This window comes from Plectrocnemia conspersa, unplaced genomic scaffold (assembly GCF_051122295.1).
Source record: "Plectrocnemia conspersa isolate PC_06_02 unplaced genomic scaffold, ASM5112229v1 ptg000002l, whole genome shotgun sequence".
NCBI lineage: Eukaryota > Metazoa > Arthropoda > Insecta > Trichoptera > Polycentropodidae > Plectrocnemia > Plectrocnemia conspersa.
Window position 1 is genome coordinate 27,508,663 of NW_028277166.1, and position 17,386 is coordinate 27,526,048.

At 31.5% G+C, this 17,386-nt stretch overlaps 1 protein-coding gene across 2 annotated transcripts in view; it reads right to left on the reverse strand.

The window, feature by feature from the left end:
- Nucleotides 1–1,282: 1,282 nt before the first annotated feature.
- Nucleotides 1,283–17,386, reverse strand: part of slgA (proline dehydrogenase slgA) — a 29,044-nt gene continuing 12,940 nt past the window's right edge. Inside the window, exons 2-12 of one of the 2 annotated variants that reach the window (XM_088181772.1) lie at nucleotides 9,909–10,030; nucleotides 9,586–9,672; nucleotides 8,406–8,584; nucleotides 8,084–8,148; nucleotides 7,175–7,353; nucleotides 4,492–4,666; nucleotides 4,318–4,422; nucleotides 4,115–4,252; nucleotides 3,932–4,042; nucleotides 3,357–3,531; nucleotides 1,283–3,294 (exon numbers count right to left, since the gene is read on the reverse strand). In XM_088181772.1, the coding sequence (XP_088037898.1) occupies nucleotides 3,089–3,294; nucleotides 3,357–3,531; nucleotides 3,932–4,042; nucleotides 4,115–4,252; nucleotides 4,318–4,422; nucleotides 4,492–4,666; nucleotides 7,175–7,353; nucleotides 8,084–8,148; nucleotides 8,406–8,584; nucleotides 9,586–9,672; nucleotides 9,909–10,030 (1,542 nt within the window). In that variant the 3' untranslated portion in view covers nucleotides 1,283–3,088. Of the gene's footprint in view, nucleotides 3,295–3,356; nucleotides 3,532–3,931; nucleotides 4,043–4,114; nucleotides 4,253–4,317; nucleotides 4,423–4,491; nucleotides 4,667–6,899; nucleotides 7,082–7,174; nucleotides 7,354–8,083; nucleotides 8,149–8,405; nucleotides 8,585–9,585; nucleotides 9,673–9,908; nucleotides 10,031–17,386 lie in introns of those variants that run through there. The other variant, XM_088181773.1, reaches the window with a different exon arrangement.

Consider the following 17,386-nt stretch of genomic DNA (forward strand, 5'->3'; position numbering starts at 1 on the left):
TGAGAAAATATAATTATAAGCATTTGAGTAAAAATACAGAAATTAAATTTTTACCCATTTTCATGCTCTCTTCACTTATTTACGTAAATTTCAAATGGTATTAAAAAACTACTTAAGTTAAGTGATGTCATTTAGAGGGGGGGGGGGACATTTGCCCCCCCCTTGAATTTGGTCAGAAAAATGCATGTAATTTAATGAAATACTATGAATTTGAATGAAATAGAAATATTAAAAAAAATGAACATTGACTGGCCAATATGCCTCCTCCCCCAGAAATAGCTGAAATGACGTTCCTGATTCAAAACCAAAAATTATCAGGTTATTCCTCAAAGAAAATCTAAAAAAAGGCTCGAATCTATTCCAGAAATATTTTTTAAATATATAATTTCAGTGAAATTATATCGGAATACATTTTCATTGCTGGAAATATAATCGCAGTGGAAACTCTCAGTACGAGCGTTCCCACTGCAACGGCGCCGACACGATTTTATTGCTTTTGACGTGAATTTTTGACTTCTGGGAAGTGATAATTGTTTTTTGCGCCCTCATAATAATCAAAATTCGGTTTAGATACTTCATTAGATTCTCACTTATTGTAATTCGTAATATTGTTATTAAAATATGAACGTTAGATAACCAAGCGTTTTCACTGAAAATGCGATTTTGATAAACAGACGCTTATTTTCTAAATAATAAATTGGGTTTCAACATCCAATAAAGAAACCAGGACTAATATTTTTTTGTGTGATTAACAGAACAATAATTTTTTTTCTAAAATATTACTACAATAGATTATTTCACAAGTCTTAACTGATAATTTGATTGGAAAGTGTTGTATTGACCATTGATAGGAAATTCAATTACCCTTAATTTTATATAATATAATTTGCATTCGGCTAATTAAAACTGTGGATATTTTAAATTATGTAGAAACACTTTTTTTATGATGAAAAATATGGAAATTTAGCAATATCTCGAAAATTGATTCAGTGCGCGACTTTACATATTAAACGACGTGGGTCAAAATCACTATACTAAAAAACTGAAAGTAAAAATCTGTATGAAAAGGCACAAAGACTATTTCATTTAAAACATATAATTCAATGTGCAGATTCCTCACCGTCCCTTTTACAGTTGTAGTAGGCCGAAGGACGGAGTTCCGTTTTCATAAACTAAGTCAATATTTTCTAGACATTACACTTGTTGAGCAAGGAAACGATTGGAAAGTTTAAAGGAAGTTGAGGACAATGACAAAAAAAAGGTGTTTTAAATGAGTACAAAATTTTCAATATTACACTAACATTTATTCAAATAACACACAACTCCACCTTAAGAACCATAATAGTATTATTGTCAGCACTTTACACGACAATTGTCACTTTCGTTCCAAATTAAAAAACGTACGCAGTTAACGTCTGTAAACTTTTTTTACCCAAAAATTGATCCTTCGAGGCTTCTTGAATCATCGAAACGTTTAAAAGTGATAATCGATTCCATAACGGCGACAACGCCTTAATACTGTGTTCAATCACAAGTTATAACATAATAATTGATTCTTTGGTATATTCCGTCATGAAATCGAATTACGTACACTAACGAATATATCACATCACGATATGGTAGCTCACATTAAATAAAAAAAAATAACACGAAGGACTCGAAATCGACGTTAAGGCCATGCAAGGATATTCACATCCTTCAAAACTTTATCTTACTCGGAACAACCCTATATACTAATTGTATAATTTATATTCTGGCAACGATTAATGATAACTAGATTTATCGTATGCGTTTCATTCATTATTATCAATCAAAGCATACACATTCGATAAGATGGCGTTTTTTATATAATAATAATAATAATAATAATCAAAATCATGAAAATAACAGGAACATTCCTTCCGTTGACTCACATACCACAATTATATTTATATAACGTATTATAGTTCGCACGTGAGTGCACGCGTAACTCAAAAATAAGCTGTCTTTAACATTTTTATATAACAATCCATCGAAAATATATTATAGATTGATAGGCTAGTTGTGTAATGGATAACATGTTCTATCTACTACTTAATAGTAACAATAATTGATCTTAGTTTTCCGACTTGTGGAAAAAATTTGTCATCATCGTATCTTTATAAATACGCACATAAAAAACATGGACATTTATCACACATTTAAAAATGTATAAATTAACCTTTTTCTTTGTTTTAAATAATACAGACTGAATTCACTATCACGCGCAGTCAAATAATACTCACATATGACTATCTACATAGTTTTTCAATAAGATTTGACTATGCGGCATGAGCTGAACTTGAATCTGTATTGAACATTTAAATATACAGCTTGTATTTACTTTCATAGCAAAAAAGTCCAATTTGATGCAGTCAAAACATTATAAAAATAATCCTGTTTGACTTTTTGACAGTCAGATATTATACAGTCAAATAATTTTGAGTAAGTAATCAGATATGGTTTTTGTCAGTTACATCAAAACTGATTCTAAACGCGACAGCGAATCTAGTCTGTATTGAGATGATGTTGACTCACATTTCGTGTAATATAAAATGTATCGTCGCGGATGTTTCACATCCATTGAACGCTAATAATATCATTGAGAATACAACAAAAAAAATACTAAATCACATTGAACAGTTCGATTAGAAGACATAAAAAGTCGATCTTGTATACCACCATTGAGTATTATCGTCTATTAAATAACTAACTAAAAATTATCAAAAAAATTCACTACCATCATTGACGGTATGATGATCTAAACAACTCGCAGTTATGCGTATAACTCTTGAGGACCGAACCGAACCTCCTTGTCCGTGACGTTGGATAAAAAAAAAACAAATTAATTTAAAGCTAACTAAGCCCACAGTGGCGGATAAACGACTGGTTTGCTCCGTCGTCGTCATCAAATGCAAATAATACGTAAATTTTCAGTTCACAGCCCACTTACAGATGGTACTGCATCATTTACATGAGATATGATAGCAGATGGAACTTAAGCACAGTGGAATATCATGTCGGCTTTTTTGTTTTAGTTTTAAAAAAATAATAATTGAGAAATAACAATCTAGACAGGCACGTAGTCGCCCTTCGGTTTGTAGAACCATTGGCCTGTGAAGAGACGGCGGAAGAGCTCCTTCCGTAGGAGCCGCTTCTCCTTCTTGACCTTCTTCAGCACGCCTTTGTTCTCGTGAGCGCGACGGGACAGATATGGCAGCACCTCGTGAACAGGACCGTAAGGAATATATTTATAAGCAGAGTATCCGGCTTGCCCTGAAATCATTGTTAATTAGAAACTATTCATATACATATAACTTAATATAAAAAAATCATACCAAGAGGGAAAGTGATGTAATCGCACATTCCGAGAAGCTGTCCAAAGCAGATCACCTTATCGTCGGGCTTGATACCAATTTCCTTCATCTTCTCAATAGCAAAACGAACCGTATTCTCATTATGAGATGCCACCATGATACCGATCTTTTTACCAGCACCTTGATCGTTCAAAAGCTATTGGAAGAAAAGATTCATTATTGTTAAGTTTATGGTAATTCTATCTAAAATGTATGATACAAAACATGATTTTTTAAAACGTCCAAAGTTCACAGATAAGATAGGAATAAATATAAAAATTATGAGTTGTGAGTTCCATTAACCCTTTGTAGTCCAGTTTTTTTAATAGGTGTTACCGCAAGTCTAAGCCATTTTGAATGAATATATTTAATTAAATAATTTAATGATAATTAAATATAATAAAAAGAAAAATCTATTTATTCTATATATTTTTAACCAATTCTAATTTCATTTTCTTAAACCAATTAAGTGTTCATCTTTATAGAAAGCTGATCAAAAAGTACTGTAAATTTAGCGCAGTATTACAAGGAGATTAATTACTTATTTTACAATTTACCTTAATGCGCCTTAAACATTCAGTCAAACACTTATGATAGGAGGCAGTGGTAGCTTCATAATTCGGACAAATTGGATCTTCGTATCCAAGAGCAGCTGCTCTAGCTCTTTCCTATATTCATACAAAAATATCAATATCTAATAATTCATATCATCATATTCCATTCAAGATTTGATTAAATACCAATTCGATATAAGCACCCCTCACGAGTTTAGCTCCAAAGTAAAAACCTTGACGTTCGGCCTGTTCCAAATCAGTGGTCAGCTCATCGTAAGACTCTTTCAAATACGTCTGGTATGTATTGAACACAATGGCTTTTTCCTGAAAATAAAATTATTTTAATCAATTGTGTCAAATACTTGATCAATAGCTCTGAATAGACTTACTTTATTATACTTTCGCATCAGTTCTAGCGTCATTCGAGAGATAGCCGGTTGGAAATAGGTGTGTTCAGCGTCCACCATGACGCGAACTTCCATTTCTTCAGCAGCCTAAAAGTCAGACATTATTAGTCTAGTGTATGAATATTTTTGATGGATGTAAAATATGAATACTTCTACCTGAACGACATTGTTTAATCTACGTATCATATTCCTAAACATCTCTTCTTCTTTTGGTGGCAAGTGACTAATGAGGCGACGCATCTGTCCAGTCTTGGGGTCTGGCACTCGCAACGTTTCCGATAATGCGTGATTTTCGTCCATGATACCGGACCAAGGGAACAGGTGGAGAATACTAAAAAATATTAATTTATTAAAATATTGTAAATTGGGTATTAGTTTATTAAAATACTAAAAACTGTATGTATACAGTGGAACAAAAAAATACTTTTAGTTAAAGTGCCCTAATTCCAAAATATAATAAAGTCTTAGTGTTCCAAAAATCACAATCTCTTTCGCCTATGTTTTTATAGCTCAGAAGGATAGCAAAATCTCAATTTAATGAAACATTTCCTATAGTGAAACATTAATAAATATTCTGAACTTCTATAATCATATTTAACCCTTATGTAGCCGAAGTCTAAAACATTGGATTTTGCTCCTTTAGCGAGAATTGATATATAAATCATCATTGAGTAAAGAATAAAGGATACCTTTTTGAAGGGTTGTATGGGAAAATAACATTTTTTTCTATGTATGTATATACACATATATCGGGCGCGGGCGGTGAGATACTTTCCCTCTCGATTGCTCGCATGTTATGCGGACTGCATGTCCTTATCTCTCACTCACCAGAGAGGGAAAGAACCTCACCGCCCTCGCTTGATATATATGTATATAAAAATATTTTTTATTATTTGGTATTCTATAGATTTTTATATAGTAATTCCAAAAGGCTCGTCAAATAAAAGGTTAAAAAGTGACAATTTAGTTGTCTTTTTCATTGTGGCGACCATTTGTAACACCAAACCACTTCTCGAAACGAGATAAAAATATTGCTTCTCCGATATAATGACTTATTGATTAAAATTTTAGTGAGTTATTCCAAAAGGTTTGGCAATCAAAGGGTTAATTCACGAAGACAAGATTAAAAAATTATACGATTTTTTAAATTTTGATTAATTCATTGAGATCTAGAATACTGAAAAGATCTGGGAAAATATTACCTCGTAGTTATTATTTTTAAGTGGCAACAAATTAAATGGTCAGAATTTAAATCAACTGTGAGTCGGAATAAAAATGAAATCTGTCAGAATTTTATCACCAGCTTGGTCATAATTATATTATTCAGGGTCAGAATAAATATTAAATGGTTAGAATAAAAATATAGGACGATCGTGTGAATTAAAAAATATTTTAACATTTATAAATATAAATGGGCAATAAATTATTTATTTTAGAAATATCTTATAAATTGTTGAACAGGTAAGGTGCGAGCGAGCGGTAGCGAGCGCGCGTTGATCAGAAAGTGAACACCCCATGAATAACTCTCAACGAATCTATTTAATTGTATGTAAGATGCGAAAGTATTCAGAGCGACGAACAAAGCGGGAATAACGACAGAGCGGTGGCGGACGCTTATTGTGTTGATATATGACAATGTTGCGAGCGCAAAAAAACAAGTTGGCCCTAAAACACCTCGATAATGATTATGATAATAAACTGCCGACATGCGAATGACAGATCGACCAGTTGTACAAATCTTCAGTATTACAGCAATAACTATTGCTAACTGAAAAAAAATATTCTGATCATCTGTCAAAATAATTCTTATCATTTATTAGTTCTAACCATTTAATATAAATTCTGACCATCTAATATTTATTTTGGCCACTTATATTCTGACCTTTTCATTTAAATTTTGACCCATGCAATATAAATTCTGACCTGCAAAAAAGTATTTTTAAATAATACTACGTTAAAAAGCTATTTTATTTTAATTTTATATTTGGAAACAATAGTCCAACGTTAATCTGAAACCGTTACTTTGTGGCGCAAAATTTCTGTATTCCATAAATTGAAATCAGAAGAATTGTACCGTTTTAATTATATCATAGATTATCTTTGTTCCACTGTATATCAATCAAGGCAAAACACTGTTAGTATCATGTACAAAATGCGACTAATCATTTGAAACATATCACCGAACAATGATCTATTATTTACATCTAAATCTACACAAAAAACTATGGTTTTTTACTATGGTTTATAAAGATAGATATAGATCGTTATTTGGTATCATTTTACATATCAATTTTATGGTTTTGCATAAGCATAATTTATAGTATATATAATAATTATATACATCTTTACATCCTCATTTATGATGGTCGATTTATAATGACAACTAAGCGAGAGTCTAGCATCTGATCTGTACAACCAAGCGTTTTAGAACAGTTATGAAGTCTCGGTTATCGATTTGGATTGGAATGATTCGTGTTTGTATTGGGGTTGTGCGAATGTGATACTAAGCCGTCAGCGAGGAGCGGTCGTCAACGAAGCCCATTTCACAAATTTACTGGTCTTACGAATTGTCTTCCACACCCAACAGACGCGCCCACGGGAACAAGTGCAGCACACTGCAAACAATCACACACCTCAAACTCGCTATCGGTTCTCGGCACATCAGCACATTTGTTCAAACACAATCTGAAGTGAGAATTTACAAGTTTACACATGAAATTTTCAGAGCACAAATCAAAGTCTGCGCTGCCCGATTCGTATTATTCATCGTCTATAATTAGCAACATTTGTGGACCGAGAGATTCCGATCTTTGCGTTACATTAATGTGATAAGATTTACCCTCGCTTATCGCTGGTGATGTTGTTTAAGAAACTTTTCACTTCGGGCGTGTCTCCCATAACTCCGAAGTACTTTTGGAGATCTTCGATGGTCTTGTGATGGGTCAATACGTTTCCCTTGCCACCGGCCAAGTCTTGCATGTAGTTACGGGCTTGGGTGATAACCTCGGATAATTGTAACTGAAAAATACAATAAAATATTATATTAGCAAATATATACATAGATTACTTTATAATAAAAAAATCACGTATTATGGTAAATGTGAACTCAAGGTAAAAAGTAGAATTGCAATGTTTCAAAGCTGTAGAAGATATTCCAGCATTCATAGTATCGGAATATAAGTACTTAAAAAACTTCTTCAGACATTGGTATATGCTTAAGCTGTAACAACTTTTCCTCTACAATATATTAGATGCATAGTCATTGGGAACATCGAAGAAAGAAGAGTAAAAAAAAGATTACATCTAAGATAGATGGAACATATAAAAGAAGAATTGGATAATACAAACGGTAACTGTGGGTCAAAATCCTCACGAGAAGTAAATTAAATTTATCTGACTTTTATAATTTTCCAGAAATATTTCTATATTGACACCAAATTTTTATGTTATATAAAATTTAATTTCTTTATTTTTCTTCTATATAATCTCACACCTATTGATCGATTTCCCATAATTTAAAATTTTGCATAGTTACTCATTAGGACCCTGCCTAAAACATAAGTACACTTATTATATGAATGTATAAATTATATTGAATGCCATCTGGATTCTAAGGAAAATATAGCTATCCACCATATCTCATATTACTTCCTATATAAACGTGAATTATATTGAATGCCATTCTATCCAATTTCTGCTCATTTTGAGTGAATGATGATGCAAGAAATGTTGTTATAAAAAATCTCACCAAAAGTTGGGGTCTTCCGAGAGCCGTTACTTTGATGGCCATGATTCCAGTACCAAAAGTAGCTCCTAAAATCACAAAAAAAATCGTTAAAATTACTCGAAAAAATCCAATACATATCAGAACATTTTTACCTTCAATTTTACTATTTGGACCATCTAACGCTGTGTTAGATGAGGATAAGTAATATGATGGAGTTGTTGTATAGGATGGGATAAGTCCGATTAGATGTAATAAAAACGCAAATATTAGTACAAGCGAAAGGATAAAGAGAACTTTTTTTTTCAACGACAAGGAACAAAATTTTAATAATGTAAAGTCGAACCTGCTACCGACTCTAGACAGCGTATGAATATCTCGGTGTTCTTCTCGCAAGTGGCTTCGTTCAGGTAAAAGTACGTGCGGGCAGATTGTACCTTGTACCTTCGATCGGCGAAGGATTTGTTCACTTGGAACTGGGGTAGAGATTCTCCGGTTTTCACTCCGGATTCGGACAAGGATGAGCTGGAATTATTATTGAAAACACATTAGAATAATTATAAATAAAAATTGTATTAAAATTTAAAGAGAGTGAAGCAGAGGTAAATTACATGCAAGGGGGAAAGATGATATCATTAAAATAGTATTTTATATATCAGTGTCATTTTAAAGAACATTAAACACATGATTTAATTATCATTACTCCGCAAACTATATTTACTTTAAGGAAAATGATTAATTTTTTGTTTTTGCTCTCAAAAATAATCATTTAAATATGATGTATGAGACCTTGTAGCGAGAATTTTTTTATGATTTTTCCTCAAAAGCCATTGTTATCACTATTAATTATAACTATTTAACATTGTACAAGTTCTTATGTACAGGGATGTCATTTTAGCTTTATCCAGGAGAGCAAAAGTAGGCCAGTCAGTGGTCGTTTTTTTATACTTCTATTTCATTAATAAATCTAATTATAATATTAAATTTAATTAGTACATCTACTTTCGCGACGACATGAATTTAATTAATGTTTAGATTTGATTTATAAATACAGAATATTCAATTGTATTATTGCTGTGAAAAACGAGTTGTAAATTTGATATATATGTATAATAAAAATATGTTTATATGCAAGAATTATTACATTTTTATTTAATTTAGATATTATGCCACGCAACAGGAATGTTTTTATTTATTTAAGGGAGATGCAATATTAGATCTCACTAATGTTTGCTAAAAAATAAGGGTAATTCAAAGTGTCTTTGGAAAATTTTTTTAGAATTCAGACATTGCAACTAGAAAAGCCATCGGAAAATTGGACACATGGCAATCTGATAGAATGAGATGATTCCTATTTATTTCTTAGAAAAAAATAAACCATAAGCTGGGTAACGCAGTAGTATCATTCAACTTGTGTACAGTGAAAGTATATGTACCCGACTCGTGTTTGCGAAAACATGCTCGAATATTTATTACTCATTTTTGGCATGCGCTGCTTTACAGTATATAAAAATCGTTGAACTCACCTGACTTCTCTATTCTCAGCTTCCTCTTGAGAGATATCCTCTTCGGCGGAATAGTCAAGAATTGGTTTCACGCCAAAAGATCGTAACCTACAAAAGAAAAGCAAAAAACATTTTTATTATCTTTTCTTAAGAATACATTGACCCAGATATTTTTTGCTATTATTATATTATAAACATTGCGAATTCCGCCAAAGCGTAGCAGGCACATAATTATGGCATTACCATACAAATTATACGCTAAAAGTGGGTTATTGACGTATCGATTTTTTCAACGTCTGGCTCACTTTTTGCCTCCCGTGATCATTATATACCAAAAAACGTACCTTTCGAGACATGGGATGATTCGGTCACGATCCTCTCCGGCCACAAAATGGCCATAAAAAGTCTTCTTCATGAAATACGTGAAGAGCCGCTCGCCCATGATCGCCTTGAAAAAGTTCATCAACTGAAACAAGATAAGAACAAGTTTAAAATGCGGCACTGCAGAGCTGCAGCGACAATAGTTTTTTGAGAACCATCTTCAAAGGTTTGATTGCTACAGTATCTGGAATAGGACTGGCATTTTTTGATTGTATCTGTGTATTAAATAAGGGTTGTTTGTGACACCGACAGCACGTCGCCGCCTTTCAGCACTGGCATGGCTTCGCCGAGATGCTTTTTCTGCGATTGGCATTGAAGCCACAAGGGTTTCAATGTGGATATTCAATGTCTATATATTATATAAAAAGGGGTCGAAGCGATCAAACAACAATGCCCGCATGAAACTGGTATAAAAATGGGAGACCAAAAAAAGATACTATTAATAGAATGTAAATAAGTATTGTTTCAGCGCGGATCTGACGTCAACGAAAACGTAAAATATTTTAATGTTGTAACGTTAAAATGAGCAAGAGATAACTTAATGCATATATGCATTGACAGGCAAGTTTAAAAATATACATAATACATACGCTAGATTGTAGTGTTTAAAATATAGCATTGTAATTCGATATGAAAATATAAGGATATGGAATACGCATATTTATTTTGCAAAGTAAATATTTTTACATATTATTTGTTACTATAAATCTTTCCTTACAATATAAAAGGCGTAAGGCAAAACAACTAAAAGCATAGGTGTAACAATATTTCAGACAAATAAGGAATATCATATTTTTTTCTATTAATTAAAAATGATTTATAATACACGATAATACTTCTAATGTTGTCCATTGTACTTCTACTAAATTTATTAATAATATCGGTATTAAAAGTATAAGTAATACATATATTTTGAATATATATATATGCTTATTTAATGCTATTCAATCTTAATACATATTCTCATTATTAAGTACACTTATTAATATTTTAGTTTTTTAAAAAATATATAGAAAAATATTTCACTACGATGTCAAGAATAATAATTACCGTCAATTTAAAAAAATGCTTTTAATTTGATTAAGAAAGCACGAGGTGTATTTGATAAAAAATAAAAAACATATGTATTATAGTTTTAAGCGAAGCTCTTAACAATTTAAAACTATTAATAAGCATAAAGGGCTAGAAAAAATGTATAAGTAATAAATTATATTACTGATTTAACAACTATATTATCTAATCCAACATATAAGCCTTTGTTACTGGGGGGGGGGGGCACCCCGGACGGTACTTGCTTGGGGACGGCATATTCGCGATGGAATAGTCTAGTCTGGTTCTTAACCATGAATAAACTAAAATTTATGTAAATCTACAAATAGCAAGAGCTTAACAATAATCAATTTATTATATTAAGAAATGCTGATTTAATGACCCTGCAAAAAAATGTATGGGGGGGGGGGCGGCGGCAATTTTAAGGATTGCCCCGGGCAGCACATACTTAGACAATAACACTTGAAGAAATAGTCAAATTTATTTATAATAGACACCAATCCAAATATTCGAATACCGAATATATAGCTCTGTATTTTCAACTATCCCTCAATTGTGCGTTTTTTTTGTTTCACGAAATTTATCTTCTTATCTTTAGCTTATTTAGAAGCCGACAAATAAGCAGTCGCAAAAAAAAATATTTTGTAATTGCCGAAATTTCAGAAATCACACATATTTCCGAGTTGATATTATGGTGCTGTGTACTTTTTTAATGGCAGATATTGAATTTTGTATCTCTTTTAACCCTTTAGCGCGCAAATTAATTATTTTGGAATTAAGGGAAAAAAAATTACTTTTTAGAACTTTTATTATATATAAAAAGTAATTTTAATAAAAAAAATAAAAAAAAAGAATTTTTTTTTTGGATTTGAATTTCGAAAATTTTGTCGGTTGATATATTGACCTTTGACCACTTAGGGTGATATTTAAAAAATATATTTATTATATAATGAACGATCAAATACTGGCACACAAATATAATTTATTGTTTGAAATATATTACATATACACATATAAAGAAATATTATTAAAAAATAATTCTTCTAGAGTTTTGTAATGTTTTATTTTGATTTTTGATTTAATAGTGTTTTGGCCTATAGCAAGAACTAAATTTCATATGGTCGATATATCAACGAAAGAGCTTCCTCGACGACATATTGTGATGCTAAGGAAGATTTTATTATGAATGGGTATTGAATTATAGACCGTTATGTCGTCGGTCGATATATCGACCGTTTTCGCCCTTTGCGCGCTAAAGGGTTAAATCAATACAAATAATGTTTAATTATTAACATATTGAGTTGTAGTTGTAATAATACAATCGATTGCTGACAATAAATCTCACAGTAATGAGTCTTTTGGTACCAGAAATAATTAAAATAAAACTTTGCACTTATTTTAAAGTATTAAGCATTTAACGCTCTATTATTTTTGAAATTAAAATATAAAGTAACGATTGTATTTATTTGGTTTAGGAGTAAGTAAAATTTTTGCACATATATTATATTATAAAATTGACGATTTATTGCTATGTTTAATTAACAGTAGCGATTTTTTTTCTTAAGTTTTATTTAATTGCAAGATACGGTGCTAGCGCAATGATTTTTTACTTACAGTGAATATATTTTCTACATTATTTCTGACCTTTCGTCGATAGTTTTTATTCACTTTAAACTGAAGAAACAGAGGATGAGATAAAATATTCTTTGTCTATATAATATATAATATGTATACATATATAGAGAAGCGGTTTTTGGATGCTGCTAAACATTAAGATTAAAAGATGGATAGATTAAGAGGTGGATTTAAAAATAACATAGTCATAAAAGCATTTTTATAGCTACATAACGAAAATGAAAACGGAAAAAATTTGTTAATAATAGTCTGGGTATCGTTCCAAGTGGCTCCAATCCAAAATTTATGAAAGTGTAAGTACACATGTACATACAAATTAGGTAACATTAGTACATATTTTTAATGTCGTCAAGAGTTGTTAAAATACAATGAATTAATATTTGTATTTATGAATTACCGAAAAATCTCGTTGCACAACCTACGATTTTTATTTAATTATTTTTACAATATTAATATATTATGAATATATCGATCAATGGTTTGATTTCTAAATTCGGCAATGAGAATCTGCATAGGCAATTCGCAAATTAATTATCTGCTCATGTACCGTAGCGATTACACTGAACGAACAAATTTACATAAGCCTCCTTATCTGAAATTGGATAGTTGAGATAAACGTTCGAATAATGTACATATTTGCATCCCGAAATTTGTCACGAGTAAAGAATAACTGACAAGTTGTTGAGAAACAAAAGCGTCATTTCAACGTGAAAAAGTGTCGACGTCACACATAATAACGTCACGAGGAATTAAACATTAACCAATAACGAAGATAAGGAAAAAACTCTGAACATAAATTAATTCACAAACCGCTTTCGCGTATTTGATTATGTTATCGGTAAACGGAATCGTGGTAATTGAGTTAATTTGATCGATAGGGGTGTGTAAAAGCGATAAGGAAAATGTGTGTAAACTAATTCGTCATAAGTCGATCGCTTTGAAAGGTAACGCCTATTTATGAAAGTCGAAAGAACAATATTGAAATTTGAACAGCAAACGATTCAAATTTCAATATTGAATCGCTTTGAAAACATAAGTGAAAACAGTTAAAACATGATCTCGATAAAGCGTTTCAAATATCTTTATATATGACAAGGTAAATTGAATTACTAGATCACTACCTATTAGTTTCACGATTAAGTTCTATAATACTGTTTTTTTTTCAATATATGTGGAAGAAAAGTAAAAATAAATATTTTTATATATTGTTTTCCTTATTGACTTTCTAAGAAATAATTGCAATTCAAATACATCCACATATCTAATATTATATTCATTAAATAATATACTATAGAAATATAAAATATTATGATTTAACAAAGCATACATTAATAGCTGTTTTTTCGCTATGGCTTTATTCAAGTGGACGTTTAAGTTGCAGTCAAAACAAATAAATCATAGTTTAAGTCTAATTGTATGCATCGAGCTCAGAAAAAAGCAGTGTCCTAAAAACTAGAATCAACTATTGGCGCATTCAGTGAGCGAATTATATCAGCTGTCCACATTAGTTTTTGGTGGAAGCCGGATCAGCTGACACTTGAGGTCAGTCGACGAGAAGATTATTTTCCGTCGACCGACTAAGTTAAAAATCTTTGTATAAGTTTAAAATGCAGTGAGCAAAACAGTTTTTTGGGAACTTGATTAAAAAAAATGTATAAAAAATCTAAAAAAAAAGTAAAATTTTACCAAGATAAGGATTTAAAATAATGTAAATAACTCGTTACGTAATCTCGGTTACATAAGCGCTCATTATCTCGTGCTTCTCACTCGTAAGAAGACAACCACAGTAACCATATTTTTAAAACGTTTATGATACTGGCTCTTGTATTACGTTATACTTTCGAAATTGATAGCGCAATATAAAAATGTTCTCAATTACTCAGCATCCGGATGGAGTCTGTTTATACATTTATAGCTAAAATTACTCTCGGGAAAGTATATAATATAATACAACGAGGAAAGCTGCGTAAAATTGGACAAATAATTCTCTAAATATTTACGGACAATCAGACATAAAAGAAACTAAACTTTATTTTATTATGATTGTCATATTTTAAATTCACTCAATTATTCAACATATATTTATAATTACAAAAAAATAGACGCAACTTATTTATAGACTTGATTTCAGTCTTGTTTCTCATTATGTACTTATTTACAGGTGTTGATTGCGTTTACCCAGTTTTAACATATATGGCTAACGCTTATTATGTTACAATTCAAAATTTTTTATGATGTGAATAAAATTATTGGAATGGAACTCATATTAATCGAATAAGACAATTTATTTTCTCTACTGTCTTTATATTCCCGATTATTTTGATTCGAATGAACTGTGTTATTTTACTAGTATTAGTCGTAATAATAATCTAGTTTAATAATAATATATACAATCGATCTAAAATATATTGTTTTATTAGCCACAATTGAACAATTAAAAATATTGCTCCATCAATTCGCATGTATGAAGCAATTGTATAATGTAAAGTGACCCGTTGTCCCGCATTTTGCCATATTTCCGAGATGATATTTTTTTCCATGCATACCAACATAGCAAATCTGGTCACTTTTGTATATAATGGCAATTTGGTTTAACCACAACGTTAAACGACTTTATGACAACATAACTAAACGGATCATTTAAGAAGTTGAGGCGAATGAAAGCTTTAAAGGTGGTGCGATAAAAATTGAAACACTAAGCTAGTGTAAATTAGCAGTAATGTGATCGACAGGTGACAGTATAAATAAGGCATGCGACCAGTGGCGCTGCTAGGATATGTGCTGCCCGGGGCGATCCTTAAAATTGCCGTCCCCCATACATTTTTTAAAAGAAAATCTGACCTTCCTAAAAAATTGTAAAATTAAATTTAAATAATTCACAATTAATTAAATATACAATTTATAAAATACTTATATTTGTATAAAAATAAAAAAAGCACTGTAATTTAAGTAATAATAATAATATATAAGTTATTATTAAGCTTTTGCTATTTGTGGATATATATATATATATATATATATATATATATATATATATATATATATATATATATATATATATATATATATTAGTGCATTCAGGGTTAAGAAACACACTAGACGATCTCATCGTGAAAATGCCGCCCCCAAGCAAGTGCCGCCCGGGGCGACCCGCCCCCCATAGCTACGCCACTGCATGCAACACATTGCAATTTAAAATTTACAATAGTTAAAAGCAGGGCTGTGGAGTCGTTAAAAAAAAACACGACTCCGACTCCGACTCCGAATCCGATATTTACCAACAACACGACTCCACTCCGACTCCGACTCCGACTCAAAAAAGTTTAATTTTATCAGGTATTTTTGGTGTTTTTCTACACGTTTAATATTCATACGCTATACACATTCATTATTACGCAATTAAAAATTCATAAATTTCATAATTTAAAAAAATGGTCGGAGTCGCTCATTTTTCACGACTCCGACTCCGATTCCAACTCCGGCCAAAACACCACGACTCCACGACTCCAACTCCGACTCCACAGCCCTGGTTAAAAGCTTAGTACACATATACCTCGATTAACGCGGTCAAAAGAAAAACATTTTTTTAATATATATTTCGATTTGATTTGTAAAAATATAAAGCGCAAAAATTAGAAACAGATTATTTAGTAAAAATAATTTCAGAAGAAATTGCTGCTAGATACGACTCTAATAATAATGATTCTAAAGCAATTCTAAGAAAGCAACAGGTTAGATTAGAATATAGCACCGACGAAGAGGAATATTAAAATCTATATCCCGTTTTAAGTTATGTACATATTATAAAGAATTGTTTAAGTAAGTATTTAATAATATTTTTGACTACATATTGTTACAGGGACGTCATTTGGAGAGAGGTGGAAGGTGAGGGCATTTGTCCTCACCTTCCCCCCTGTTGCTCCGTAGTTTGCCTGCATTTCGATATTACAGTATTTAAAAAATATGTTAGCTATCCTTAGCGATATTAATGTGGACTTATGTTATGAGAATATTGGTCAAGGTATAATCAAACCGAATTTTGGTCAATAGGAGGGCGCAAAGACAATTATCACTTCTCAGAAGGCAAAAAATCACGTCAAAAGCAATAAAATCGTGTCGGCGCCATCACGACTTTATTGCTTTTGACGTGGATTTTTGACTTCTGAAAAGTGATAATTGTTTTTTGCGCTCTCCTATTGGTCAAAATTCAGTTTAGATAGGCTTCATTCGATTCTCACTTATTGTAAATCGTAATATTGTTATTATAAGGCTTAATTTGAACGCTAGATAACCGAGCGTTTCCACTACGACGTCAACGGCACGATTTTATTGCCTTTGATGTGGTTTTTAAAAAGGGACAAAATCTTTATTCCGTTTTAAGTTATGTATAAATTATAAAGAATTTTTAAGTAATAATATTTTTGAGAACATATTGTTACCAGGCGCGTATGGTGAGATACTTTCCCTTTCGCTCGCTCGCGTTTTAAGTGACGAGAGTGAGTGAGAGATAAGGGCGTACGGAACGCATGTAACGCATGCCCTTATCTCCCACTCACTCCCGTCACTTAGCATGCGAGCGAGCGAAAGGGAAAGTATATCAAGGTACGCGCTTGATTGTTACAAGGATTTGGCCAGAATGCAATTTAATGAAATAATATGAATCTTTATGAAGTCGAAATATTAAAAAAAACTATCACTGACTTGCCAACTTCTGCTCTCCATGAAAATGACCCTGTATTGTCATTGTAAAGTAATA